The sequence below is a fragment of the Oryctolagus cuniculus genome, chromosome 12, assembly GCF_051225735.1.
Source record: "Oryctolagus cuniculus isolate XC-2025 breed Fujian yellow rabbit chromosome 12, ASM5122573v1, whole genome shotgun sequence".
NCBI classification, from domain to species: Eukaryota; Metazoa; Chordata; class Mammalia; order Lagomorpha; family Leporidae; genus Oryctolagus; species Oryctolagus cuniculus.
The window spans coordinates 99,960,001-99,986,370 of record NC_142878.1 but is presented as its reverse complement, the minus strand read 5'-3'; the positions used below and the strand labels follow the sequence as shown (position 1 = coordinate 99,986,370).

General features: G+C 61.6%; 1 protein-coding gene across 6 annotated transcripts in view; it reads right to left on the bottom strand.

Moving 5' to 3' along the window:
• The window catches only part of SEMA4B (semaphorin 4B), a 32,809-nt gene that overhangs the window by 4,011 nt on the left and 2,428 nt on the right, over positions 1 to 26,370 (bottom strand). For 2 of the 6 annotated variants that reach the window (XM_089310719.1, XM_002721507.6), the window contains exons 2-10: positions 18,353 to 18,608; positions 5,380 to 5,543; positions 5,165 to 5,227; positions 3,903 to 4,001; positions 2,654 to 2,765; positions 2,322 to 2,435; positions 2,075 to 2,226; positions 754 to 935; positions 533 to 683 (exon numbers count right to left, since the gene is read on the bottom strand). In XM_089310719.1, the coding sequence (XP_089166845.1) occupies positions 533 to 683; positions 754 to 935; positions 2,075 to 2,226; positions 2,322 to 2,435; positions 2,654 to 2,765; positions 3,903 to 4,001; positions 5,165 to 5,227; positions 5,380 to 5,543; positions 18,353 to 18,494 (1,179 nt within the window). In that variant the 5' untranslated portion in view covers positions 18,495 to 18,608. Of the gene's footprint in view, positions 1 to 532; positions 684 to 753; positions 936 to 2,074; positions 2,227 to 2,321; positions 2,436 to 2,653; positions 2,766 to 3,902; positions 4,002 to 5,164; positions 5,228 to 5,379; positions 5,544 to 5,681; positions 5,855 to 7,146; positions 11,361 to 12,178; positions 14,668 to 18,352; positions 18,609 to 26,019; positions 26,177 to 26,370 lie in introns of those variants that run through there. The other 4 variants (XM_070054550.2, XM_070054549.2, XM_089310718.1 and 1 more) reach the window with 4 other exon arrangements.

Sequence of the window (26,370 nt, the reverse complement as noted above, 5' to 3'; positions counted from 1 at the left end):
CCAGTGCTCAGCCTCACACGCATAAAGGCTTCCAGACCCCTGCCCCCTATCTGCCCCCACCACCCCTCACCAGCCCCCAGGACGCCCTGGCCGTGCACAGTGTCCTAGTGCAGCTGGCCAGCTCCTGTGCCCGCTGAGGTTTCTCTGTTCGGGACTTAAAACACAGAGTGGCCCTCGCCCAACATGGCACACAGCTCGACAGCTCCACTGGGCCTGTCCTGAGGTCTGCTGCCCCTCTGCCGGAGCCGCCGGTCGTGCTGGCCAACACTCCCCCTCGTGGCTGTGCCCACCCCTGCTCTCCTTTCCCTCTGGCTGGTCCCTGGGATCCCTCCCTGCGCCCACATCTGCATCCAGCGTCTGCTTCCGGGGAGCCTGTATGGCGAAAACACTAGCAAGGCCCCACACCTGCTCACCAGGCCGCCTAACTAACTAATGAGGAGCCCCCAGCTGAGCGGGAGAGGGGACCGAGGGGAGGGACGACCCCGACAGTGTCCAGCTGCCCCGGCCCTGGGTGTGGGGAACCCGCACGCACCGCTCCAGGCCGGGGGGAGGGCACCGGGTGGGTCACGGTGTACCACTGCTGCGTCTCCCGGTTCACCTCCTTGTAGAGGCCGTTGAAGGCGTGCTGCACGTCGTCCATGGTGAACACACAGATAGCCGAGCCCTCCGAGGCGCCCCTGTGCCTGAAGGAAGCAGCCGATTAACCCCGGAGCCCGGCCCCAGCCCCCTCCCCAGGAAGTCCCGGGGACTTACCACTGGGAGGTGAAGACCCCGTAGAAGAGGGTCTCAGGCCAGGCCTCGGGGCTGGGGCTCAGCGTGAAGACGTCCTGCAGCACGTTGAAGGGGAAGCCGTCCTCGGGCCGCGAGCACAGCAGCTGGGCCTTCAGGAAGGACGTCCAGCGCTGCTGCAGCACCCGCTCGCCGCCCTCATCGCCCTGCATGGGGAAGGAGGATGGCCCGGGGCTGTGGGCTGCAGGCCTGGGCTGCCCTGCTGCCCCAGCCCGCAAGTGCAGCGCCAGCAGAAGCCTGCACACCGACGCGGGCCTCGGAGAAACCAGGGCGCGGGGCACCTGTCTAAACCCTGCGTGTCTGTGACCGCCGAGCACACGGGAGCCAGAGCGCCCCAGAGTGGCAGTGCGCGCACACGCGTGCACACACACACATAGCCCCCGCCCACACATGCACATAGCCACACAAGCCTCCAAAGCCATACACACACACACACACACACACACACAAAGCCTCCAAAGCCATACACACACACACACACACACAACCACATGCGTGCCAGCACCCCGAGACACCCACGGTGCCAGGTCGGGGGTTATGACACCAGTGGTTTGCATGCGGCCAATGCAGATCACATTTCTAAGCTTTCTGTGGATTCATGAGTTAACCTGCTGAGGCTTGTGTGGTTACTATTCCCGTTTAACAGACAAGAGCCTGCTCAAGCCAGAGGCTGAGGGACTTCATGAGATCCTAAGAGCAGCAGGGGCTCACCCGAGGCAGCCGCCTGCAGAATCTCCCACTCTCTCTGTGCCTCTCCTATGTGTGCATGCATGCATTTCTATCTGAAAGGCACAGCAACAGAGAAACAGAGAGAGAAAGACAGAGACAGAGAGAGAGAGAGTCTTCCACCTGCAGGTTCACTCTCCAAATGACCAAAACAGCAGGGGCTGGGCCATGCAGAAGCCAGGAGCCCAGAACTCCTTCCAGGTCTCCCATGTGGGTGGCAGGGAGCTAGGCACCTGAGGCATCACGGGTCGCCTCCTGGGGCATGCACGAGCAGGAAGCTGGAACCCGGAGCGAAGCTGGAACTGTGGTAAGGCACGGGGGCACCTTAACTGCCGTGCCGAATGCCCGCCCCCCAGAACCTCCTAAGCAGGATGCACACCCCTTCTTCACTTAGTAGCTGATCTGCGCGTATACTTCTATTTTCACACTTTTTAAAGAAAACAGTGAGAGAGATTTCAGTTGGAAAGGAAGGAGAGGAAGGCCACTGGCCAAGCTGTCCCCTTGCAGGAGGGCGGAGGCCGCAGGCGCGGGCGGCCCTGCGGCTGGCCCAGCCCCTCACCTTGCAGATGCGAGCGATGCGGGACACGATGGTGTTCTCGATGAACTCAAACTTCTGGCCGGTCTCGCTGAAGAAGAAGTAGATCTTGTCGTCGTCCCCCTGCGGGCTGCCCAGGCTCTCGGGAATGAAGGCTGAGGCCACAAAGGCTGGGTCTGTGGGAGGGGGTGTGAGGCGCGTGCAGTCAGCCGGGAAGGAGCCCCGAGACGGGGCCACTGCGCCGCCCGCCCGGCACCCTGCGAGTCCCCACCTTGCAGCCAGTTGAGGGAGCTCTCTGTCTTGGTGGGGCGGTGGCTTTGGCTCCGGGAGATGGCCGGGTCGTTCCCTTGGAAGCTGCTGACTGTTCCAGTGTACAGCTCACCATCTGCCAAGAAAACATTCCCATGGGAACGGCCCCTTCTTCCGGCTCGGAGTATCCCTGGCACTGCCCATCACAGAAGGAAGCTGGAACTCGGAAAAGCCAAACCCGAGCACAGCCCGCGGTGGCTCTGGCCCTGGCAGTCTGTGTGGCATGGACTCAACAGCCCTCCAGCCCTGTGCACCTGCTGCCCCCCAGGAGCCTGCCCTGCCCCCAACACTCACCAACCACCAGGGCTGTGGACTTGAAGTTGGGGTCAAAGGGACAGCGGCCCTTGCCATCTTCCAGAAGAACGTTCCCGGCTTGGTCCCGCGCCAGAGTGAAATTCCTCACGTTCTGCAGGGGACAGACGGGGTGGGGGGCTCAGGGTGAGCCGAGGAAGGGAGGGGGTGCCAGAGCAGGCAGCTCTGCGGCAGGTGTCAGGGCTGTCCCCACGCTGGGCCCCCAGGGCACTGCCCGGCTGTCTCCTGGTCCTGGTGAGCAGAAGGGGTAAGCACCCTGTGCAGGGAGCAGACGAGGCTCGCAAAGCAGTGTGAACCAGGACAGCAAAAGGATTCAAGCCCAAGTGTCCGACCCCAAGGCTGGGGCCTGCTAGGGTGCGGGAGGCAGGGGTTCCGGGGGGGCACGTGTGTGCTATGAGTGGGGGCACGGTCGAGAACGACACGCAGTGATGGATCCACCTGCCACCCTGACCCCCTCATCATCCCATCGTGTGCGTGGTTAAACGGCACCCTGGGGTGGGTGCTGCGGCACAGCGGGCTAAGCCACTGTTGCCTACATCCCATATCGCAGGGCCTGGCTGGAGAACCGGCTACTCTGCTTTCAGTCCTGGGAGGCAGTGGACGGTGGCTCAAGGCTTGGGCCCCTGCCACCCACACGGGAGATCTGGATGGAGTCCCTGGCTGTTGCAGGCATTAAACTAGCAGATGGATGATCTCTCTCTCTGCCTTTCAAGAGGAAAGGAGGGAGGAAGAGAGAGAGAGAGAGAGAGAGAGAGAGAGAGAGAGAATAAAAAAATAGCACAAGGCCAGCGGAAATGGTTAAGCCTCAGCCTGCAGAGCGGGCATCCCATATGGGCACCAGTTCAAGTCCCAGCTGCTCCACTTCCTATCCTGCTCCCTGCTGGTGGCCTGGGAAAGCAGCAGAAGGTGGTCCACATGCTTGGTTCCCTGAACCCGTGTGGGAGACTGGGAAGAAGCTGCCAGTTCTTGGCTTTGGCCTGGCCTAGGCCCGCCGCTGCAGACATTTAGGAAGTGAACCAGTGGATGGAAGACTTCTCTCTGTCTCTCCCCCTACCCTGTAACTCTGCATTTCAAATAAATGGACCTGGGCTACTGGGGCTGGGCACCACCTTGGGAGCCTCAGGTCCCCCTGCTACTGCCCCCACGCCCACCCCGCCATACCCCACCTGGTGTTAGGGAACAGCTCCCTGGGGCAGGAGGAGGGGTGGGCCCAGGCCTGAGGGGCACTCACGATGTAGGTGCACAGGGGGCTGAAGGCGGCCGTGCCGCAGGCGAACAGGTGGCTGCTGTTGAGTGGCAGGAGGATCTTGACATAGTTTTGGCAGTCACGCTGGAGGGAGGGGTGAGGTATTCAGGGTCAGGCTCCAGCCCAGGCCAACCACCAGGGGGCGCTGCCCAGCCCTCTCCACCAGCTCCCAGCCAGGCCGTGGTCTGGGAACCAGAGGCCCCAGGAAGGCCACAGAGCATTGGCAGGGCCTGGTCAGCCAGGGGGACACATGCAGGTCTGCCTTCCATGGGGCGGCAGAATCCTGCTCCTCTGGCTGAGGGTCCTCTTCAGAGGCCCTGTGAAAACCCCCAGCTTCCCTCCAACACCCTGGTGCGGAAGGCCCTGGGCCAGGAGCTGGAGCCCCACGGTCTTGTCCCACCCTGTCCCACGCAGCTCCAGGCTTGGAGCTGACTGGGCCTCCTACCACCCCTAATACAACCCCTCTGCAGGCTGCCCCACCTGTCCAGGAGCTAAGGCCCCACACTCTACAGGCTGGCTGCTCCAACGGCAGCCACGGTCATCTCCCGCCCTGCTCCGGCCTCCCTCAAAGCCCCTGCCCACTGAGGCCTCTCTGCCACGTGACCTTTGAACCCAGGGCGGCCGCACCACTGCTCAGCCCTGCGCGGGTTCCCCAGCATCTCTCAAGGTTTAGGCCAGAGTGCCGCTCCTCCCCCAGGTCCACCCAGTCCACTCCCTCACCTAACCTGGGCTCTGGTGGCCCTTTGGTGATGATATAACCTGGTTGCCCTCGAAACAGATTTCTCTCTCTCTCTCACACACACACACACACACACACACACCCGCAGGTGCATCCCCAGTGCGTGCAGGCACACGAGCACAGACCAAGTGCCTGGTAAGAGTCTGTTGGCATGGGAACGGTGAGTCGTCGGGTTTGGTCCAAACCAAACCGGCACCTGTCGAACCTGCACAGCCCCGACCCCACCCAATCCCTGCTCAGGCTGGAAGCTGACACTGGGTGCCTTCTGCCTCTGGCCCACCCGAGGCTCACAGCAAGCCCAGGGGGACAGGCGCCAGCAGCCCCATCTCACAGGGGGCCCAGCAGGGCTCAGACAGATGAATCTTCCCGTCCAAGGTCATGGAGACAATACACCCAGGGCTGGGTGCAAACCCAGGCGTGGCCCTCGGGCAGAGGCCTGCCCCCTTGCACCAGGCCTGGCTGTAGCCGCTCCCACCTCCGCCCAGGCCGCCTCCAGGTGCCGGCTCACCTGTGGGTCCTTGCCCTTGAAGCTGCACTGCTGCTTCCTCTCCGCATCTGCCCTCCACGGCAGCTGGGGACAGACGGGGAGGTCAGGGGCACGCGGAATGGACGATGTGCCGAGTCTCCCCTCTCCCTTCAGCGTCCTCCTCGGACCCAGAAGGCCACGCTTCCGGGCCATCCTCCCTCCGCCCAGCCGGGCCAGCCCCAGGCCACCCCTCTCACCTGCTGGTACTCCCCGCCGGGCAGGAAGCTGAGGCTGCTACTGAGGGCAAAGAGGGCCTCCCGGGCCCCCACGTACAGGGTCCTCCCGTCCTGGCTCAGCAGAAGGGCCGTGTAGTTGGACACGTCCTCAGCTTCAAATCGGAGCACCGGCCGCTTTTCCGAGCCTGGGGAGGGAGGAAGACGGCCGTCACCTGGGCGGGCCCCTCGCACCAACCTCCAGGAGGGGCCAGCTTGACAGAAGGTAGGTAGGCAGAGGGCGCCCTATTCCTCCAGACATTCCAGAACATTCCGTGGGAACCAACCGCAGACCCCGGATGGGCAGCCGTTTGCAGTCGTGAGCAACCACAAACAACAGCAGTCCATCCGTGGGGCGCCGGGTGAGAACCAGTGCCGATGCCGCTTCCCGGGGATGCTACGGAGCTGGTGAGTCGCGTCGAACATCCCAGAGGAACAGGCAAAGCCAGACGAGAAAAGCCTGAAAACGTAAAAAGTCGTGGTTTCTGAGCACACGATGGGATCCACGAAAGGAAAACCCACGGAGCCCTCTCCCTGCGGGGGGATCAGACCGGGACAGAAGAAAAGCAAACACAGCCCGCGCTGGCCCCGCGGCGACCGGGCCCCGTCACTCACAGAAGACTTCTGGAATGTCCCAGCCTCAACCGTGGACACGGGGACCCATGACAGAAACCCAGGGCGCCCGGTGGTGGGCAGGGGTGTCACTGCACAGAGTGGAGACCGGCACCCTTGGGCAAAGGCCCACCCACCGGAGGCTAAGGTGTACTATTTTTTTTAAATAATTATTTATTTATTTGAAAGAGTTACAGAGACAGGTAGAGCCAGAGAGAGAGAGAGAGATCTTCCATTCCGCTGTTTCATTCCCCAAATGATGGCAACGGCCAGAGCTAGGCTGATCTGAAGCCAGGAGCCAGGAGCTTCTTCCGGGTCTCCCACGCGGGTGCAGGGGCCCAAGCACTTGGGCCATCTTCTACATAGCAGATTGCTAGATTGGAAGAGGAGCAGCCAGGACTTGAACCGGCACACATATGGGATGCCAGCGCTTCAGGCCAGGGCTTTAACCCGCTGTGCCACAGCGCCAGCCCCAAGGTGTACTATTTAACACCGTTTAAAACTGCAAAGGTGGGGCCCATGCTGTAGTAGCTTAAGCCTCCGCCTGTGGTGCTGGCATCCCATACGGACGCCGGTTCCAACCCAGCTCTCTGCTGTGGCCTGGGAATGCAGTAGAAGATGGCCCACGTCCCTGGACCCCTGCACCTGCGTGGGAGACCTGGAGGAAGCTCCTGGCCCCTGGCTTCTGATTGGCGCAGCTCTGGCCGTTGTGGCCAACTGGGGAGTGAACCATCGGATGGAAGACCTCTCTGCCTCTGCTCTCTCTGTGTAACTCTAACTTTCAAATAAATAAATCTTTAAGAAAAAGAAACCGTCCCACCCACCTACCCACCAGGGGCCTGGTTATGCCTTGAAAAAGACTAATGGGATTGGAGAGAAATTATTTTAAAAATTCTAAGCAGCTAAGAGCAGGAAGAAAAAAAACAAGCCAGAAGCAGCCCCCACCGAGCAGCCCCAGGCCTGTCCTTAGTGACCCGTAAGTGACCAGTGGGTCATGGCCAAGCAAACACAGCCGCGGGCAGCAGAGGAAGAAGGGCAATGAGCCGGCAAGATGGCCGTGCACACAGCGTCAGCCCCGACGTCCTAGGTACCCTCAAAGGGCAAGGGGACACACAGAAGAGAGAGCAGTGAGATACGCACATGAGAATCAGGAGGAGAGAGAGCCGAGGACGACGTCGGAACCAGGAAGGAGAGGAAGCAGGCCACGAGGGCTCCGCACAGATCCCAGGGCTGGCCTGCACGTGGCTGAGCCTCCTGGTGGGCAGAGGGCAGAGGAGGACGGAGCCCAGGCCTCTCCTCGGAACCTCTCCTGGTAAGGGCAGAAGGCACCCCCATGGGCCAGCACAGGACTTTGTCAGGGATGTGTGTGGCGCTGTGGAGTGGTGGGTAAAGCCGCCCTCTGACCCGGCAGCCCACAGGGGCACCGGTTTCTGTCCCGGCTGCTCCACTTCTGATGCAGCTCCCGGCTGATGTATCTGGGGAAAGCAGCAGAAGATGGCCCAAGTGCTTGGGCCTGGCTTGGGCCTGGCCCAGTCTTGGCTGTTGCAGCCATCTGGGGAGCGAACCAGCAGATGGTAGGATCTCTCTCTCTCTCTTTCTGTAACTTTTTCAAATAAATAAATCAATCAATCTTCCAAAAAAAAAAAAAAAAGTGAGGCTCGCCTAAGCGTTCCATAGGAAATCCTGCCCACAGACACTGGTCCTGAAGCCACGTGGGGCACTGTGGTTAAAGACCTCGCTGTGAAACAGCAAGGGCCTCTCTTTTCTAAAATTTATTTTATTTATTTGAAAGGCAGAGTTACACAGAAAGAGAGAGATCTTCCATTGAGTGGTCACTCCCTAAATGCCCTCACAGCCAGGGCTGGGCCAGGAGCCAGGAGCTTCTTCTGGGTCTCCCACGTGGTTGCAGGGGCCCAGGCACTTGGGCCATCTTCTGCTGCTTTCCCAGGCGCATTAGCAGGGAGATGGTTTGGAAGTGGAACAGCCGGGACTCGAACCAGTGCCCACATGAGATGCCAGCACTGCAGGCCTCTCTTTCAACTACTGAGCCCAGAATCACTCTAGGCGCTGGGGCTCCGGCCTTGGCTTCCCGAGCCCTCACCACTTCCCATCAGCTCTGAGCACCGGGAGGCTGAGGCCAAGTTCCAGCACCGACACCCCTCCCCTGCTGCTCCCGGCATGCGGCGGCCCAGCACCCAAGCACAGCGCCTGAACCTACACTGTCAGCTGATGAGCCCTTCGGAGTGAGCGGCCTGACTCGGGCTCTGCTCCCAGGTGCTCCCGCTGGAGAGACCCATCTCTTATTCCCCGTCTGCGAGTGAGCTCATCAAAGCTCACTAGGGGGCAGTTTTGGGGCCTAGCAGTCAGGGTGCTCTGGGACACTAACAATCCACATCACCATGCCAGGGTTCAAGCCCCGGCTCTGCTCCTGGTGCCAGCTCCCTGCCAATGTGCACCCTTGGAGGCAGCCGTGATGACTCAAGTACTTGGGTCCCTGCCGCCGCTGTGGGAGACCTGGGTGGAGCTCTTGGGTCCTGACTTCTGTCTGGCCGACTCAGAAGTTGTGGGCACCCAGCTGTGGGCGTCTGGGGAATAAACCAGTGAATGGGAGATCTTACTGGTTTGAGTCCCAGCTGCTCCACTTCCGATCCAGCTCTCTGCTACGGCCTGGGAGAGCAGTAGAAGATGGCCCAAGTGCTTGGGCCCCTGCACCCATGTGGAGACTTGGAAGAAGCTCCAGGCTCCTGGCTTTGGACTGACCCAGCTGCGGCCATTTGGGGAGTGAAGCAGCAGAAGGAAGATCTCCTCTCTCTGCCTCTCCCTCTCTGTGTCTGTAATTCTACGTCTCAAATAAATAACTAAACTATTTCAAAAAATAGTTATTTAAAACCAAAAAGCAACTCAGAGAACTTAAGCAATTTATGCAAAGCCTCACAGCAGAAAAGGAGCTCGCGTGGGGGCAGCCCAGGAGGCCCCCTTCCCAAACCCCATGTCGCTCCCCAGAGCTCAGAGGGTGGGGGTGGGGGATGAAGTCACCTGGAACAGGTAACCTCTGACCCTGGGCCCGCCCCCAGAACCTGAGCCTCCAGTGTGGCTTCCGGGGGTTCCAAGACAGGCGACTGACCCTCTGCGTGGCATCGGGGAGGCCCTGCTGCAGAGGCACCACAGGGACATGCGCACAGGTCCCAAAGCAGCGTGAGCCCAGGGTCGGCCCAGCGCTTATCTGCCTGCACAGGAGGGGCACTTCTACCTGGGCGGGCCCCGAGTGTCTGTGCGGGAGGCCGCCCTTGGCCTCTGCCCAGACACAGCAATGCCAGCAGTCGGAGATAAGGCCTGGGTGGCAGGCCTGGGAGAGGGTGTGGAAGCCAGCACAGCCGGGCGCCTGTCGGGCCCTGGTTGGCCTACTGCTACAGCCGAGGTGGGATCCACTGCGGGATGCGGCGAAGGCACAGACGCGGGACGTGCCTTGCAGAAGTAGGTGCAGGGCCCCCCCCACCAGGCAGTCCTACTTTGTCGGAGGGGAGGAGAGGTTCCCCTCCACGCTTGCCCATCCCTCTGCCCTGAGGCTCAGGTTCAAAGCCATGGTCTACCAAGGGCCTTGGTCCCCAGGACCCCCTGGGGACCTGTGGACTTCACTGGGACTGGTCAGTGGGGCTGGCTTCCCCACCTGCGAGTCCCAACAAGACAGAGGTGAGGAAAGCAGCCACCCTCCAGCTGTGTGCCACAGCCCACGCCACTTGGCCTCTCACAGCCTCGCTTTCCTTATCTGTAGAGTGGGGACAATCATAGCGCTTCGCCTCACAGGTGGTTAGGAGAAACGAGACTGCGCACGTAAACAACACAACACATAATAACCTGCAGTTAGAGGGTGCCTGCCTCGAGCACCAGCGCACACGTCCTCCCCACGCTGGCACGGGGGCTGGCGCGTGACCAACCCCCAAGTGCCTCAGAAACAAAATCCAAAAGCCCTGCAGGAAAATCCAGCCCGGCGAGAGCCGCCACACCGGCAGGGCCGCCTGGAGAGCCTGGCTCTTTCCCTGTGGGGTTGAACGCCTTGGCCTGGGCGCCGGGAACCCAGGTCTGCCCAGGCCCCGGCTCAGACGAGCGGATATGTGTGCTGCGGGCTGGGTGTTGTGTCTCGGTGCCCAGGGGCCTGGGGTCACCTCCGGGGTGACCACACAGACATCTGTGCACTGCCCTGCCTGAGCTTGCCCGTGCCCGTGCCCATGCGTGCGTGTGTGCGCAAGTGTGTGCACTGTTCCGCAGGGCTTGTCTGTGCCTGTGCCCCGTTCCCAGGCACTCTGTGGAGGGGAACCCCTTGGGGCAGTCCCAGCTCTCTGTGGCTCTCCACCGGGGCCCAAGCTCCAGACAGTGCGGCTCGCTGGGGCTCCTGGGCTCCAGGCATTGCTCCCATGTCCATCTGCCCCCTGGGGTCTCCCTTAGCCAAGACCAAAGCACCCCATCCCCCCAGGGCCAGCATCCCCTCTGGGCAGACCACACTCTAAGAAGGCAGGAAGGGGGCCAGCAGGGGCTGCCCGGCACCAGGCCTGCTGGGAAGGGCACTCTGGGTTGGGCACCTCAGAGCCACCTGCAGGGCCCGGCTCCCCACCCAAGCCAGGAAGTGATGTGGGAACCACTCAGACCCCAGCCCCATCAGGAGTTTCTCCCCTTCCCCATGACTCAGCCGGAAGCTGGGTGCTGTGAGGTGAGACGGGAACAGGGCTCAGCTCCATCCCACCCTGGGCAGTCCCCACCCTGGGCCAGCCAGCCAGAGAGCCAGAGAGCGTGGTGACTCAGAGCCGCGCCCCACCGCACGCTCCTGTGTGGCTCAGGGCACTGCTCTGAGACGCTGACCTGCTCTTAACACCCTGCCCTCCGCAGGCCCCAGCAGGACTGGGCTGGAGAGGAGCAGCCTCCCTATGCAGGGAGAATAGGGAAAGGGCTGGCGCTTCCTCCACGCGACGTCACGCCGAGTCACCAGACCCTTGGACCCGCCTGTGGCAGCAGGGGCAGTACTGCTGACTGGGCAGCCTGGCCACCCTTCCTTCCTGCACCTGGCCACTCTCTGCCCTCACCAAGGCCAGGGCGGGCCGGCAAAAACCCTCCAGGAGGCGGAGGCTGCAAACAAGGCAAGAAGGGCAGGGGGCCCAGCCTCACAGGGTCGGTGCCGCCCCCGACTGCCCACTGCCAGGGCCTCGAGAGAGCAGGCCCGGAGCCCTGGCCTTCGAAGGCCCAAGTGGCCAGCCCTACGGTGGGACCTGCACCAAACGAGCCGGGCCGCCTGCCTGCCCGTCCCACAGGTCTGCCCCCTCTCCTGTGGCCTCTGCCCTGGGGTCTGCCTCCTCCCCTCAAGGATGTGTCCACATTCTGAGGACACTGGGGCTCCCAGGCACAAATAACACAGACCCCCCCCCCCCCCAGCCCGGGCTCCTCGGAGGCCATATCCCATGTCACCAGCTCTCCCAGAAGCACCTTCTCCACTGTCCACTCTGGACCAACTCCTGAACCCAGCAGCTGCCCGAGCCCTCTCTGCCCCGCCCCGCCCAGCCCTCAGGGCAGTGAGACGGCAGGGTCCACCTCCCTGCCTGGCCCTGGTGTCTGTGTCTTAGAGGTCACATCGCATCCCCTCCCGGGGCTCCTTCTGAGACCTGCGGCGTCCCAGCCCCGCAGCCTCTGCTGTTGGGGGTTCTTGCTCTCTGGGATCGTCTCTGGCCCTGGCCCATGCCCCCCGGCCACACATCCAGGCCCAGGAGCACGGGGACACGGGTGTGGGCAGCTTCAATGTCTGCGGCCAAGCTCAGCTCTTCCTCCAGCACATCACACTCCAATCCCCTTGGCGGCATCTCTCACCACCACCTCCGGCAGGGCCTTCCGGGGTCTGGGGCCTGGTATCTCCGTGGCACTACTCGCCTGGGCGTCACTCTGGTCTCCCACCCTCCCCCTCACCCAGGGACCCCCCCCACATCTACCAGCAGCTCCTGCCCGTTTCCCTCTGCGGTGGTCTTCAGATCCTTGCCCTCGCTGCCCCGCGAGCACAGCCCTGAGTAGCCAGGTCGCTGTAGCAGCTGCCAGCAGGGCTCCATCAGCTGTGGCCAGTGGCTCTTAGGAACTGTGTTGGTCCAGTACAAAACCCTCACCCCAACATCCCCGCACCTCAGGGCCCACTGCGCACCTCCAGTCTTGGCTGGGACAGTCGCACTGCCCGCAAGACCCTTCCTCTCGGCTGACTCACACGTATCCTGGGAGCCCCAGCTCAGTCCCGCCTCCCCCAGGAGGCCTTCCAGAATGGCCAACTGGGCAAGGGTCCTTCTCTGGGACCCTTGCTTCCTGCTCACACCCCCTGCAGGGCACTGGTGAGCCGGTCTGGTGACAAGGATGTGTGGGGAGCAACTGGGAGCAACTCGGACTATACTGTTACTGGAATTAAGACTTATTCTATACATCTGCTCTCCCACAATATGGCGCTGGGAGAGGAGCAAACAGCTTCTACACAGCTGCCTCCAGTTCAACCAATAAACTGTAGGACCTGCTCCTGATTGGAGGAGAGCAGCGTACTCGGCGTGTGGGTAGCAGAGTTGGGATTGGCAGAAGGACTATAAAGGAGGAGATAGACAACATGCACCAGGAACATCTAAGGGGAACATCTATCTGAAGGAACACCTGTGCAGCCCCCAAGAGAGCTGGCCGGCGGTGTGCCGCTCCCCCGCGGAAGTGGGGAAAGTGGCCAGGGGGAACCGCCCTTCCACGGAGGTGGAAGGGTCGGTAGCCAACCCGGGAAGAACCAGCAGCAAACCCGGGGAGGGCCGAGCAGACGAAAGAACAGCGCAGGGTCCTGTGTCGTTCCTCCACGAAGAGGGGGAGCGACAGGATGGGCTTCCTGTGCCTGCCTCTTCTATCAAGTCCAGGACCACGTATCTGCATCACCTGGTCAGGGGAGGTCCAAGCTGTTTAGCAAACGTTTGTTGACTGAATGAACGAAAGTGCTCTGCTCCAGGGAAGGGCCCAGCTTCAGGGGGGACAGCGCGGTGTGGGTGCCGCGGGGAAGCCTCTGCCGGGGATGCCCGGGCTCCACGTCGGAGTCCCAGCTGCAGTCCCCATGGCTTCGCTCCCTATCCAGTTTCCTAACGTGCACCCTGGGAGGTAGCATACTGATGGCCCAAGTGCTCGGTTCTCTGCCACCCCCTGCGAGACCTGCATGGCTGGGCTCCCAGCTTTCCCAGCCCTATCTGTTGTGGGCATTTGGGGAGTGAACCAGCGGGTGGCTGATAGCTTGCTCTCTCTCTGCCTTTCAAGTAGATGAAAATAAATGAGGCAAAGGGGACAGTGCAGGTGTCCAAAGCACCATGTTCACGTATGTCTGAGCTCTGACTACCCCACCCCCACCCCGCAAAGCACTGGTCACTCAGCCCTGCACTCCCAGAGTCCACAGACACAGTGTGACAGTTGCAAGGGCCATAGGAGACATGGGGCAAGCCACAGGTGTTCCCAAGACCTGGGTGTGAATCCTGACTTCACCCTGACCAGATGTGTGACTCCGGCCCTGCCTCCTGAGAGCCGGCCTTGGGGACTGCTGGGATTGAGGGTCAGAGGAAGGCAGCGTGTGGTGCCAACACTCCAGACCGGCCCTGCCCTCGCCGGCCCTCCGCCCCATCCTGCTCTTGACCTTGCACACACGCCCTCTGGAGTCAACACGTCACCCCGGGGTCAACACGCAGCAGCCTGGGCCATGGGCAGGGGAGGGAGCAGCCACGCCAAAGGGCGGCCACTGAACAGCCCCAGCCACTGGCTGCTCTATGGGATGGGGGCCCAGGCTGGCCAGGGGCTCAGGAAAGCTGGACGCCTCGCATTTTTACATAAAATTTCCTAAATTTTAAATAGCAGCAAGTCATTCAAAACACGCAGAGACCAAACAAAACCTCCCTCCAGGCTGACTCTGGCCAGAGCCCCAGGTGCTCTGGCTCTGCCACCGTAAGGGGGGGCCTCAGCTGGAAGCTGTGCCCTGTCCGGGAAGTGACCTCAATGGGCTCCTGCAGCAGAGGGAAACGCGTAACCCATCACTATCCGAGGGCTGAGCTGCCACCCTGCTGCGGTGGCAAGGTTTGCCCGCGAGGCGAGAGGCAGCTGTTCACGCGGCAAGGACGCAGTTCCTGAGTTAGAGGCCACAGCCTGAGGGCTGGTGCCGACTCTCCTCGCCCACACACGGAGCTGCTGAGTGGCAGGGTCCCGGCAACGGCACCCCTCCACAGCACGCTGGTGGCTGCATGCGGTAGGCGTGCTTTCACTATTGGAAAGACAGAGATGTCCCATCCGCTGGTTCAGGCCCCAGATGTCTACCGCAGTCAGGGCTGGGCCAGGGTCTCCCACGCGGTGCAGCCAGCTGCTGCAGCCATCTGGGGAGTAAACTAGCAGATGGAAGCCTCTCTCTCTTTCTGTAACTCTTTCAAATAAATAGATAAATCTTTAAAATAAAAGAGTGACCAGGGGGACCCTCCAGAGCTAGGAACAGGGGCAAGGGGTGTGGCCGTGGGGAGAGCAGGTGCGGGGGTCTGTTACGGACTACCCCCTTCCCTGACACAGGCAGCACTCCGGGGTCGGGGAGGTGCAGCTGGAACAAGCCCACGGGAGCAGGCTGCCCACAGAGCTGACCTGTGCGAGGGCAGGCCCGGACCATGCAGCCTTACGTTCTGCTGTCCCCCCACCCCCACCCCCGACCCCAAGGGAAAGCCACAGCAAAGGCATCTCTAGCCCGGAACCAGCCCTGGAGGAGGGGTGGCCCTTAGAAGGGGAAAGGGAGCAGCAAGTGACAACCTGACTGGCTCCGGCCTTCCACTGGCCCTGCGTCGCCCTCTGTCTCCCTGACCAGGATGGTGACTATGTGGGAATATCCAGACGTGGCCCACAGCTGGACTGCGGAGAGCTTTCTGGCTCTCACCAGCTCAGGTGGGCAAAGCAGAACCAGGGCCAGGAAAGGAGGCTGTAGGCCAACCCCATGCAGAGGTTCTTGGGGCAGAGGGGGACTTGGACAGGGTCAGACTGGGTGCACCTGGCAAGTGGGCTCCGTTAAGCAGAACCCCTGGGGATGACCGTCAGCTGGGCCCAGGGCCCCTGCTCTGCTGTCCACACCAGGGCAGACGGTGAGGTCTGCATTCCTGCAGGCCCTGTGCATGGTGCAACCCTGGCCTGGCAGGGAGCTGCATCCAGCCGGTGCTCAGACCTCGGACGCCAAAGGGATGCAGACAACCCTGCTGAGCAAGGCGGCTAGAGGCTGCTGCCTTGTGCCGGGGACGCAGCACGCGCCAGGCCCTGTGCCAGACACTTTACATACATTACTTCCTGCAGTGCTCCCAGAACCTGGGGAGACAGGTGCTGCTACTGCCCGTGAAAACCCGCCTGCCACAGGCCGTGCGGCCGCTGAGTGAGCTGCCGCAGCCAGCGCTCTCTCCCCCCCGGGCTCTGGGAGGGAGATGTGTGCCCACAAGGCAGAGCTGAAAACAAAGGACTGCATGAGTGGGAGGCCAGGAACGAGGGAGGGAAAGACTCGCAGGCGCAGGCCCAGCATCAGAGGCCCTCTCAGCGCAGCCTTGACCCCTGGGGCCTGCTCCGGGGTCAGAGGACAAACAGCCCGTTCCTGCCAACTGCCCCGTTCTCTCTGCTCAATGGGGTTTTGTTGCCTGCAATTTGCAGGCCTACGAATTTCTATCCAATCTGGTTCAGAAATCCTGTGTGCACAGCTGCCCAGCCAGGCACTTCTAGGGCAGGGGAAATTAGTGACTCGCTGTAATTGCCCAAATAAGGGGACCCCGGGAAGACTCCGGGGAGCCAGGGGAGCAGGTTTGTTTTGTTTCTCCCCACATGGCCCCCACGCCGGGCCACTGCCTCCGCTCAGCCTCCCCCCTGCTCCTGGGACTCTCCCCACCGCAGGCTGCAGGGCAAAAGAACCCGAGTTCACATGCTCTCTGAAGGATTCTCTTTCCAGAGACTGCCAGCTGACCTTGGAGCCCCCAGCACTGGCCCCACTCCTCTCCCTCCTGCCACTGGGTGAGACCACAGGTGCCGCCCCCCAGGGCCCCAGCAGCGTGCTGCTCAACAAGCATTGAGGGTCTCGGACGAAGGACCCCAGATGCAGAGCCGACTCCATGCTCCCCTTCAGGAAATTTTATTTTTTAAGAAATTTTTATTTATTTGAAAGGCAGAGAGAAAACATCCACTGCTTCACTTCCCAGATGGCCGCAACACCTGGGGCTGGGCCATGATGGAGCCAGGAGCCAGGAACTACATCAGGGTCTCTCATGTGGGTGGCAGGAACCCAAGTACTCGGGCCATCGCCTGCTGCCTCCTAGGCGCATTAGCAGGGAGCTGGATGTGAAGTGGAGCAGCCGGGACTCGAACTGTGGGCATCCTGTGCAGCGGCTCATCCCACTGCAGCACAGCACCTGCCCCAAGGGATTTTGTTTTAAAGCAGACACAGCTCATTGTCCCAAGGCAAGTGGGGGCCTGGGGTGGGAGGAGGCATAGGTGGGGATTCAGCAGGGGTGGCCGGGTGGTGGGAAACAGAGGTGTAGTCTTCAGTTCTGGGCCTGAGGCCTTGGGAAGCACGTAAGGGAAGGGCCTTGGGGCCCGGGGCTGGATCCCATGGTCACCATCCTGGGGCCCACTGCCAGGGACATCTAACGAGCCCCCAGGGAGGACACAGGAAGCCACCACAGGCGTCGCTCAGAGGGACGGCCTGCCCAGCAGTCACCAGGGCATTCCCCTCTGGGGCTCCAGGCTAGCAAGGGCCTGCCTGTGGGGGGGGGGTGTCACTCCAGGGTGTAGGGGCAGCTCAGCCAAGTGTGTCCCGGCACTGCTGAGTCATCCCAGGGCTGGGGGGCTGGAAAAAGGGGTCCCTCTGGACAGACTGAGCCCGAAGAACACAGCAGAAGGGGTCGTTTTCTTTGGATGCTCAGCTTGGAGAGCAGGATACGGACAGGTACCCTGAAACCCTCCCCTGGGCACCTTTGTACAGTTCACAGAACGCACAGCCGTCTGTGGCAGCCGTGCCCAGCGAGCCCGGAGACCAGAACGGTCACAAGTTTGTGGAAGTGCAGCTGCGTGAGTTAGCAGAACCCAGGCGCCCTGGCCACTTCCAGTTCCTCGGGTCTGCCTGCTGGCCACCCCGCGCAGGGCCTCTTCCGGCTCCAGCGCCCCAGCATCGGCCACGGCTGTATGAGCTAGCCCCGCAGCGTCTGGTCCCAGCTCCTTTCCCCTTCTCCCAAAGCTGAGGGCCGAGGAGCAATGGGAGTCAGAGGTGGCAGGCAGCAGGCCTGAACCCACCTGCCCCCCTCCCCCAGCAGGAGCGGTCAGACCTCAATGCATAACAACAGTGCTGGCTGACACCTACTGAGCAGTTTCAGGACCAAGCCTTGTCCTGAGGACTTTCCAAAGGAGAACCGATTAATCCTATTATTATCCCTATTGTACAGATGAGAAAATCAAGGCCACAGAGGTTAAGCTGCCTGCTCAAGGTCACACGGTAACCAATCGGCCGAGGCAGGATTTGAACCCAGGCCGCCTGCTAGGGTTCAGAGAGGGCCACTAGGGCTCTGCCTTCATTGAAGTGCTGGTTCTATTATTTCCTTGTGTGTATAGGGTGCTTTTAGGGGTGGGCATGCTGCAGGGAAGGGAACCCGAATTTACAATGCTTTCCTTTAATTCACACAATCAACAAGTTAAAGAGCGTGGGCACCCATGTGCCTTATGTCTGTGTCTACACCTGGTCCCACGCCGTTCCGGAGACGGCCTGTGCCCATTGTGCAGGGGAGGAAGATCGGTGGGGGAGCAGATGGCAAGGGCTTGGGATCCAGCGCCAGAGAGCCCCAAGAGGGGATGGAGAAGGGCACGTGGGGAGGGCTGGAGGAGGAAGTGGCCGCGGAGGTCCGCACCAGGGACCTCTCAGGAGGGACTGCTCCTAGGGCAGCCCAGAGGTGCCCCCCCATGCCCAAGGCTCCTAGGGCCTTGGGGGTCAGCGGTTGCACTAGCCAGCCAGGGATACGCTTGCTGGGAATGGCAGAACCCCAGCAGTCAAAGCCCCTGGGAGGGGGGGGGGGATGCGAGGCACCGCGGCCAGCTCTGGTCAGCATCACGGACAGGCAGATGGGCGGGTGGACAGCAGGGGGCCCCTGCCACCACCGACAGCGCACTCCCCGAAGGGTGGGGGGTGACAGAGCCGGTGACGCCCCCTCCTAGTCCAGACAGAAAACACAAGGAAGGGGCCCGGAGCCCCCGTCTCTCACTCGCGCCCTCTCGGGCTCTCTCCTTTGTCACGGCCGCCGCCGCACGACGCCCCCCGCGGCCCCCCGGCACTCACCCAGTGGCAGGCTGATCCGGGCGCTGAGCGCGCGCGTCGGGGGCAGCAGCAGCAGCAGCAGCAGCAGCGGTAGCACGAGCAGCAGCAGCGGCCCGGCCAGCAGCGCGTCCCGCGGGGTGGCGGCCCGAATCCCTCGGCCCATGGCGGCGCGCCGGCGTCCTCGGGTCGCGGCTCAGGTTGCTCCGGTGGACTCGCCAGGAGCTGCCCCGCCCCGTGGACCGGCCCCCGAGTCGCTCCGCTGGCCTACGCTCCAGACCTGGCGGGGGGCGGGGGAAACGCGTCACGTGGCCAGCCGGGCACCAGGGCCCGCCCAGGCCCCGCCCCCCGGGGCCCCGGCCCCAGCCAGCCCGGCTGCGCCCCGCCGCGTAGCCTCGGTCTCCTCGCTGCTGGGGGCGTCCCGGGGAGGAAGTGGGGCGGGTAGGCCTGCCTCTCCCGGCTCGCCCGCCTTTCTCCCTTCCCGGGCTAGAAGCAGGAGGGGAGCCGGGTGGTTGCTTCTGGGTCGCAGCGCGCCCACAGGAGCCCAGGCCCGGGAAGCCAGGGCCTCCGCAGCCGCTGGGGCGCCGGGACGCAAGCGAGCCGGCCCTCGGTCCCTCGCCCACCTCTCAAACCCTCCACCGCCGCTCGGGCCCTTCTGGTGCCTGAAGATCTCTGTGGGGGCGGGGGTGGGGGCGCTGGTTTGGGAACCCGCGTGCACCTCTCTCCTGGACGCTTCCGGAGGAGAAGACCCCGGCCCCTCCCTTAGCACGTCCCCTGCCCCCTTGCTCCCGGAACCCACTTGTCTGCGAACGCTTGAACCCGGCTGGGGCTCGCTGGTAGAGGATGGAGGTGGGGGGAGTCAGTCCACCCAGCCGGGGCGGGCTCCTCTGTCCGCGCTTGGCATTCTGCCCACGCGAAGCCCCCCGGAGAAGGAAGGAGGGCGAGCTTAGCTTAAGTGGAATCATGAGGTTTAAGGTACAGCCGAAGAGAGACTGTCCCTACACGTGCACGTGATCCAGCAGGGGGAAAGACCCCTTAAAGGCGGCCACAAAATCCGATGGGCACCCCCCCCAGGAGCTTGGCTAAGTTAAGACCGAGGGTTCCCACTACAGACTGGATCCGGGTGGGTTCTGAAGTCAATTCGGTGACTCCCTGTTGCCCTGAGGGGTGGGGAAGACCCCGAAGTAGAAGGTAGAGAACATCAAAGGGTACTGGCTACAGGGAGAGGAGTACGTTCTGGGAAACCTGTTTCCATTTTTCCAAAATGTGCACAGGGCGACAGCAAATGGTCAAAAGGAGTGTGAACGCCCCGCCAGTCCTCTCCGTGGCCGTGGGGGCCGCCCTGCAGGAACTCGTGCGAGTGCAGGGAAAGCCCCCTTCGCCCTGCGCAGAGCCACCCCGGGGGTCTGCACACACATGGGCCCAGGTGCCCCTGCACCTATGTTGTGTCCATGGTGCAGGCTGGCAACGCCAAGCGCCAGGTCCTACCTTGCCCAGGTCTCGGATGCGACTCCCGGGCCCCCACACCTCTGTCCTGACCTCCAGAAGGCCTCAGCGTTTCCACCTGGCTGTCCCACAGGCATCCCGAACTGGACATGCCCCAAACTAACTCCTCCCCAGAGGTGTGCTCCTGTCTTTGATGAGAATCCCGTTACTACGGCTGAACCCCTTGCCCGTTCCGTCTTCTCTCATTCCTCACATTCGGCCCACCAGCAGCCTTGACTCTGACCCCCTGGCCAGGGCTGGCGCCACCCTGAGGACCTCCAACTGGCCTTCTGGCTGGGGGCAGCCCTTCCTGCCCGGCCCCCACAGCTCAAGGCAGCAGCCGCGGTGACTGCTCAGAGCTCCCGGGTAGGTCCCCATGTGACCCAGCTGGAAGGCCCAGACCTCACTGGCCACATCTGCAAGGCTCCCATCCATCATCCTCCCCCCGGCCCTGGCCCCCTCGCACCCTCCACCACTGGCTGCCCAGGCTAAGACCAAGGGTTCCCACTACAGACTGGATCCAGGTGGGCTTGCACACAGTAGGAGCTCTTGTGCGGAGGCCCTGCTTAGAGCATTCTTCCACCGGACAGCCAAGAAACTGAGTCCGGGGCTTCCTTCAGATCTTTGCTCCCGGGGTCCCCTGGCCAGGGATCTTGTCTCCCCCCCCCCCCCCCAAAGCAAACACACAGCAGGTTTTGTTTACGGCAGTGCTTCCTTGTTGTCTGGGCCCGCCCCCAACCTTCCTCCTCAAATGTGGGCAGGGGGTTGGCTAGTTTGCTTTGTGAACCTGTCCCAAGCCTCCAGGACGGCCAGGGGTGGGCAGAGCCTCAGTCAGTACCTGCTGAAGAAGTGAATGAATGAATGAATGAAGGTGCCGGAGTCACAGGATGCTGCTGGCTCGGACACTTTACAGCCAGAGCTCCCCCAGACCTGAAACGCTGCAACTGACTTTTTCAACCAAGCACAATGATCTCTAAAAATCGATTGGTTCTGGCCCAGATTTCATCCTACTGAGAGCACTTTGAGTGCTGATGGTTGCCCTCCATCCCCTGCTCGGTTTTGTCAGATGACGCACAATCTGTGCACGGGAAGCATCCTGCATACCCTTATTCAGGCTGCTGATAGAAACACTGGGTTCTGGGGCCGGCGCTGCAGCGCAGTGGGTGCCAGCATCCCACATGGGCACTGGTTTGAGTCCTGAGTGCTCCACTTTTACCCAGCTCTCTGCTATGGCCTGGGAAAGCAGTGGAAGACAGCCCAAGTCCTTGGGCCCCTGCACCCATGTGGGAGACCTGGAAGAAGCTCCTGGCTCCTGGCTTTCGATTGGCGCAGCTCGGGCCATTGTGGCCAACTGGGAAGTGAACCAGCCAATGGAAGACCTCTCTCTCTCTCTCTCTGCCTCTCCTTCTCTCTTTGTGTAACTCTCTCAAATAAATAAATATATCTTTGAAAAAAATAAATAAATCTTAAAAAACATACCGGGTGGGCAGATGAGTACCGAGTTAGAGGTTTTGCCAACAAAAGGAACCAGAATTCCTTGGAGAATGAAAGGGAAAGTATAAAGTAAACCCAGGACATCTTGCTAGACGAGAATGCAAAGAATTTTGACCAAAGACTAATGGGCCCAGGAGCCAGCTGGATGACCAGTCCAAGCATCAAAGGCATAATGAAGTAATGGATTCAAATGCATCAAATTAAATGACAGTCCATTTGTCCCCAGCGGAACTGAAGGCAAACTTGCCTTTACAGAAAACAAACGTAAAGGAGAAATGTAGAGGAAATGACACGGTTAGAAAACTGATGCAAGCAAGGGTCATCAACGGACACCAGACCACCGGTGGAAGACTGGTGGGAAACTACTAACTGAATCTGTTGGCAGGTGACTCGCTAATGAGCCAACGGGCAATGTGGCTCTGCTGGGGCACGTGGCGGCCGCCTGTAACGGCGCTGCCGGACGTAATCCACCTCCGGATGCGATGGAGGAGGAAGGACACACACCGGTCCTTGCTGCATTCTTGCCCGCAGTGTTCAACCCGTGTCCAATAACAAGGATGTATCAGGTGCCCTCCCCACGGGCGGCCTGGGCGCTTCAGCAGAGCTCAGCCTGATGAAAGGCAGCAGTGACGGGGGCACTGTTTCAGCCTAGGAGACTAAAGAGGCACAAAGCCAAATGCGGTGTGTGAAGCCTGACTGGCGTGTGTATGTGTGTGCGTGCATGCGTGTGCGTGTGCGTGTGTATGTGCATGTGTGCGTGCAGGCTGGGAGGGAGTAGCTCCAGAGCAGCCGGGAACGTTTTCATAGGGTTTGTGCACTGGATGACGTTAGGGCTGGATCGCTCCTTTTCTTGGGTATCATAATGGCATTTCTTAGGTATGACAAAGTCCTTATCTCCCAGAGACACCTGCTGGCATTGACAGGCGAAGTGTCAGGTTGTCTGCTGGTTACTTTTTAGGACTCAGCAAGAATGTGTGTGTGTGTGTGTGTGTGTGTGTGTGTGTTTCTATACAGTGTTTCTATACAAATCTTTGGGTTCTCGGCCGGCGCCGCGGCTCACTAGGCTAATCCTCCGCCTAGCGGCGCCGGCACACCGGGTTCTAGTCCCGGTCGGGGCGCCGGATTCTGTCCCGGTTGCCCCTCTTCCAGGCCAGCTCTCTGCTGTGGCCAGGGAGTGCAGTGGAGGATGGCCCAGGTGCTTGGTCCCTGCACCCCATGGGAGACCAGGAAAAAAACACCTGGCTCCTGGCTCCTGCCACCGGATCAGCGCGGTGCGCTGGCCGCAGCGCGCCGGCCGCGGCGGCCATTGGAGGGTGAACCAACGGCAAAGGAAGACCTTTCTCTCTGTCTCTCTCTCTCACTGTCCACTCTGCCTGTCAAAAAAAAAAAAAAAAAAAATCTTTGGGTTCTCGAGCTGGGAGAAAAGGGGAGAGGAGGCAGAGCCAAACAATGGCATGCACCAGAGACCTCGGTAACTCTGCCCAGCATCCCGTGTAGCTGAGCAGCGAGCTGTGTGCCCACCCAGTGCTGTTCCGTCCGTTTCTCCATCCGATGATCCCCAAGATTATTCTGGGAAAAGCTGCAAGCAAGCCACTGGCAGCAGCGTTGCCTTCCACCTCCTGTGCTTAGTGAGGATGGCACCTGGTAGGTGGCCACGTGCTCAATTACTGTTTGTTGAGGGCCCAAATCTTTGTCTCCGATGCCTCCTGGAGCCGCGGCGAGCCTGCCTGGCCCGAGTGTTGTGGCAACACCTGGCTTGCTGACTGCTGTGCTCGCGCCAGGGTTAATTACATCCTGCTCACGGCTGCTAGGGAGCCTCCCCAGTCCGTCCTGTGCCACGTGGGCAGCAAGGCCCCAGAGGGCAGTGACAGGTCCTCTGTCTGCCTTCCGGGGGGGGGGACTGCCACACGGCTGACACAAAGAGGGTCCCCAGCAGTGGCATGGGGAGCCCGCCAAGCCGTGCCCCACTGAGCAGCCTAGTGCTGTGGCAGTGGCACTGTTTTTGCGGGGGGTGGGAGGGGAGGCTAACGTGCCCTCCAGCCTGGAACATGCAGGACAGCACCGACAGAGAAAAATCTCATGGGAGCCAGCTTCCTGTGGGTAGAGAGGTTCCCAAGTCAGCGGCGTGTCGCCTGCTCCCTGCAGCCACTCTTGGACGTAGCCGAGCCTTTCCTGGCCAGAGCAGTTGGGCTTTCCCCAGAGTTTGGCGGGCAGCTTGGAAAGGGGGTACAGAAAGGAGAGGCAAAGCGATGCTTCCCGGGGCCCTGCCCCCCCTCTGCAGCCACTCTCCTGCCCCTGCCCTTCAGCCCCTTCCTCGCCCTCCTCTCTCTCTGGGGGTCTCTGTCGCGCACAGGACAGACACGGAGAGGGACAAAAGCACCAGAATGAGAGGCCCCGTGTGCACAGGAACACAACCAAGCTGCTCCGTGGAGCGTGGCGCGACGCCTGTCCAGTGCACACACGTGTGGGCTGGGGGACACTTCCGGGGCGGGGGCGATATCCTGGATCTTGACCTTGGTGTTGGTTTTCCGAGTGCATCCAAACGTTAAACTACACGGGGACCTACACTAAAGAGCTGTGTGTTTCACAGTACTTAAGCTTATACCTGTTATCATGGAAAAACACAGAAGGAAGAAAAAACACACCTGGAGCAGCACGTGAGAGGAGGTTAAAAAAAAAAATAAGAAGGGCCCGGCAAGGAGGAGGAAGTAGAGGAAGACAGTGAGGGTAGGAGCACCGGCACTCCCGCCTGCCCCTCGATCTTACAAAGGGCCAGGTGTGCAGCGGAACCGCCGATCCAGCGAGCAATACTCGTCAATCACCCCAAGGTCCAGCCTGTGCCCAGGGTAGCCAGGCCACGGCCTTGGGCACGGACGGAGGCGCCTGAGCCAGGCCTGCCTGCTCTGATTCCCACCGAGGGCAACCCACTTTTGTCTGCTGCTTTTGTCTGCTGCTCACGGGGGAGGGGTCTCCTTGCCAAGCCCAGCGGAGCCCGAGCTCAAAGATCCCCCCGCCCCTCCCGGGGTGGCACTGGAGCTCCTCCTCATTCCCGGGTGCTGCTGGCTGACTGCCCTGCAAGGCCTCGCAGACACACACTGGCCGTGGCCCAGCTCCCCAGGTCCTGGCCCCCTGCCACCACCCCCTCGTAGCCCCAAGCCCTGCCCTGCCTGGGCCACTGCTGCTGTGTCCTCCCCAGGGGCTGGGCGGCAGCTCAGCTGCAGCATCAATGCGTTTTGATGAGGAAGCGACACCAGCTGGCACACCCTGCCTATGCTTTCAGATCAGCCAATGGCTGCCAGGTCCTGGGGGCTGGGCGCTGCCTTGGGGGCGGTGCCCTTTACAGCTGAGGGCATCTATACCCAGGGTCTGCACGAATCCTGCCTTCCAGTCTCCCAGGCAGCTTTAAGCCAGGCTTTGCAATCCACACAAATAAGTGGCCCTGTCCCTGTCCCCCAGACTCTACTCCCTCCACCTCGGGGTGCTTATTCTTCTGGCTGCACTTGGTGGGTTCCCTGGGTTGACCCTATGCATTCACCTACCAGGAGCACAGGGCAGCACTGCCTGCCAGCGGGGGCCCCTCCAGCCAGCCCCACGGTCCCTCTGACCCTCAGCTTCCCCATCTGGGACCAGTGCAGAGGAGAAATGCGGCAGCACTGGTGGACAAAGCCACACAGGCGCTGTCACTGGTTCTCCCATCTGGAAGTGGCCCCCACCGGGCCGCAAGAGCCGTTAGCCATCTGAGATGCTCATCCCGAGACCCCCTCCTGGGCTCTCCCCACAGGCTCCGCTGCCTCCAGCAAACCTGCTGCTGATGCTGCAATCCCAGGGAGAGGGAACCGGCCGGCCCAGCCCCAGCTGCGGTGCACCAGCTGTGGTGAGGAGCCTGCCGCCCAGCACCGCCCCCACGGGGCCTGTCGGGGCTTGAGCTGGCCACTCCCTGGGAGGGGATCCCCTCCGCCCCACAGGGGCTGTGGTGCAACCAGCAAGGCTCAACCTGTCCCTGCCCCAACAGGGTAGAACATGAAGTTGCCACTGTCACTCCCCTACCCCCCAGCTGGGAGTTCAGGAGGTGCGGTCTGCTTGGGCCTCCAGGCCCGCTCACCTGGGCCCTGGAGAGCCTGGCTGATGCTTGGTGCCCATCACCCTGGACAGGCACATGGGCTGCTCATCGACCTGTTTGCCTGCTCTCAAACCACAGCTGCTGTCGTGCCCAGGTGGGAGGCAGGTGCTGTAGGCCAGGTGAGGACAGCAAGCAAGAAGGGTGAGGGGCGAGGAGAGGGCCTTGGCTCTAAAACCTGGTTCCTGAGATGCCAAGAAGTGGGTCTGCCTCCTCCCACAAATCCCAGACCACTGGCCACTTCCCTGTGAAGAGAAAGAAGACCTCAGAGGGTCTTCTTTTCTGCCCAGAGGCCGGAGGCTCTCCCCTGGGCCCCTCCCTTCCCACGAGGGACAGGTGGGCTCCTGTGGCTCCCAAGATTACATTATCTCCCTGCTGGCCAGGGTGGAGACTCCGAGGACTGCCCCGCCTAGGGAGGTGTGCCCACTTGCCACACTAGAGCATGGCACCAGGAGATAAAACTTGCAAAATACTCATGTGAGGGTGGCTCCAGAAACCCATGCCCTACACAGGGATCTCGCACACCAGGTACCCAGGCCTGCGAACAAGCAGCCTGGCCTCTCAGGGGGCTGGCCCACCCAGCCGCATGCCTTACCTCCAGTTTCCCAGCTGTGGTCTCCACCGGCCCCTAGAAAGGACAGCCTGAGCCTGCTCCTCCCAGGGCCCCTTCCACTCCGGCCACAGGTGGGCTTCAGGGAGCTGTAAGCCCCAAGAATGACCCGGAGAGCGCGGACCCGCAGCCCTCACCAGATCCACCCCCAACAGAAAAGGGGAAGCACCATGCTTTCAGGTGTGTGCAGGCTGCAGACGGAGGGGGCTTTCCACATTTGCCTTCCTCCGTTCTAAAGGAAACCATAGCTCCTTTTAGAATAGAGAACAACTCGACAGGAAATAGCCAACACTGTACGGCGAATATTAATCGGGCGTTTACCCTAAGGGCAGCAGG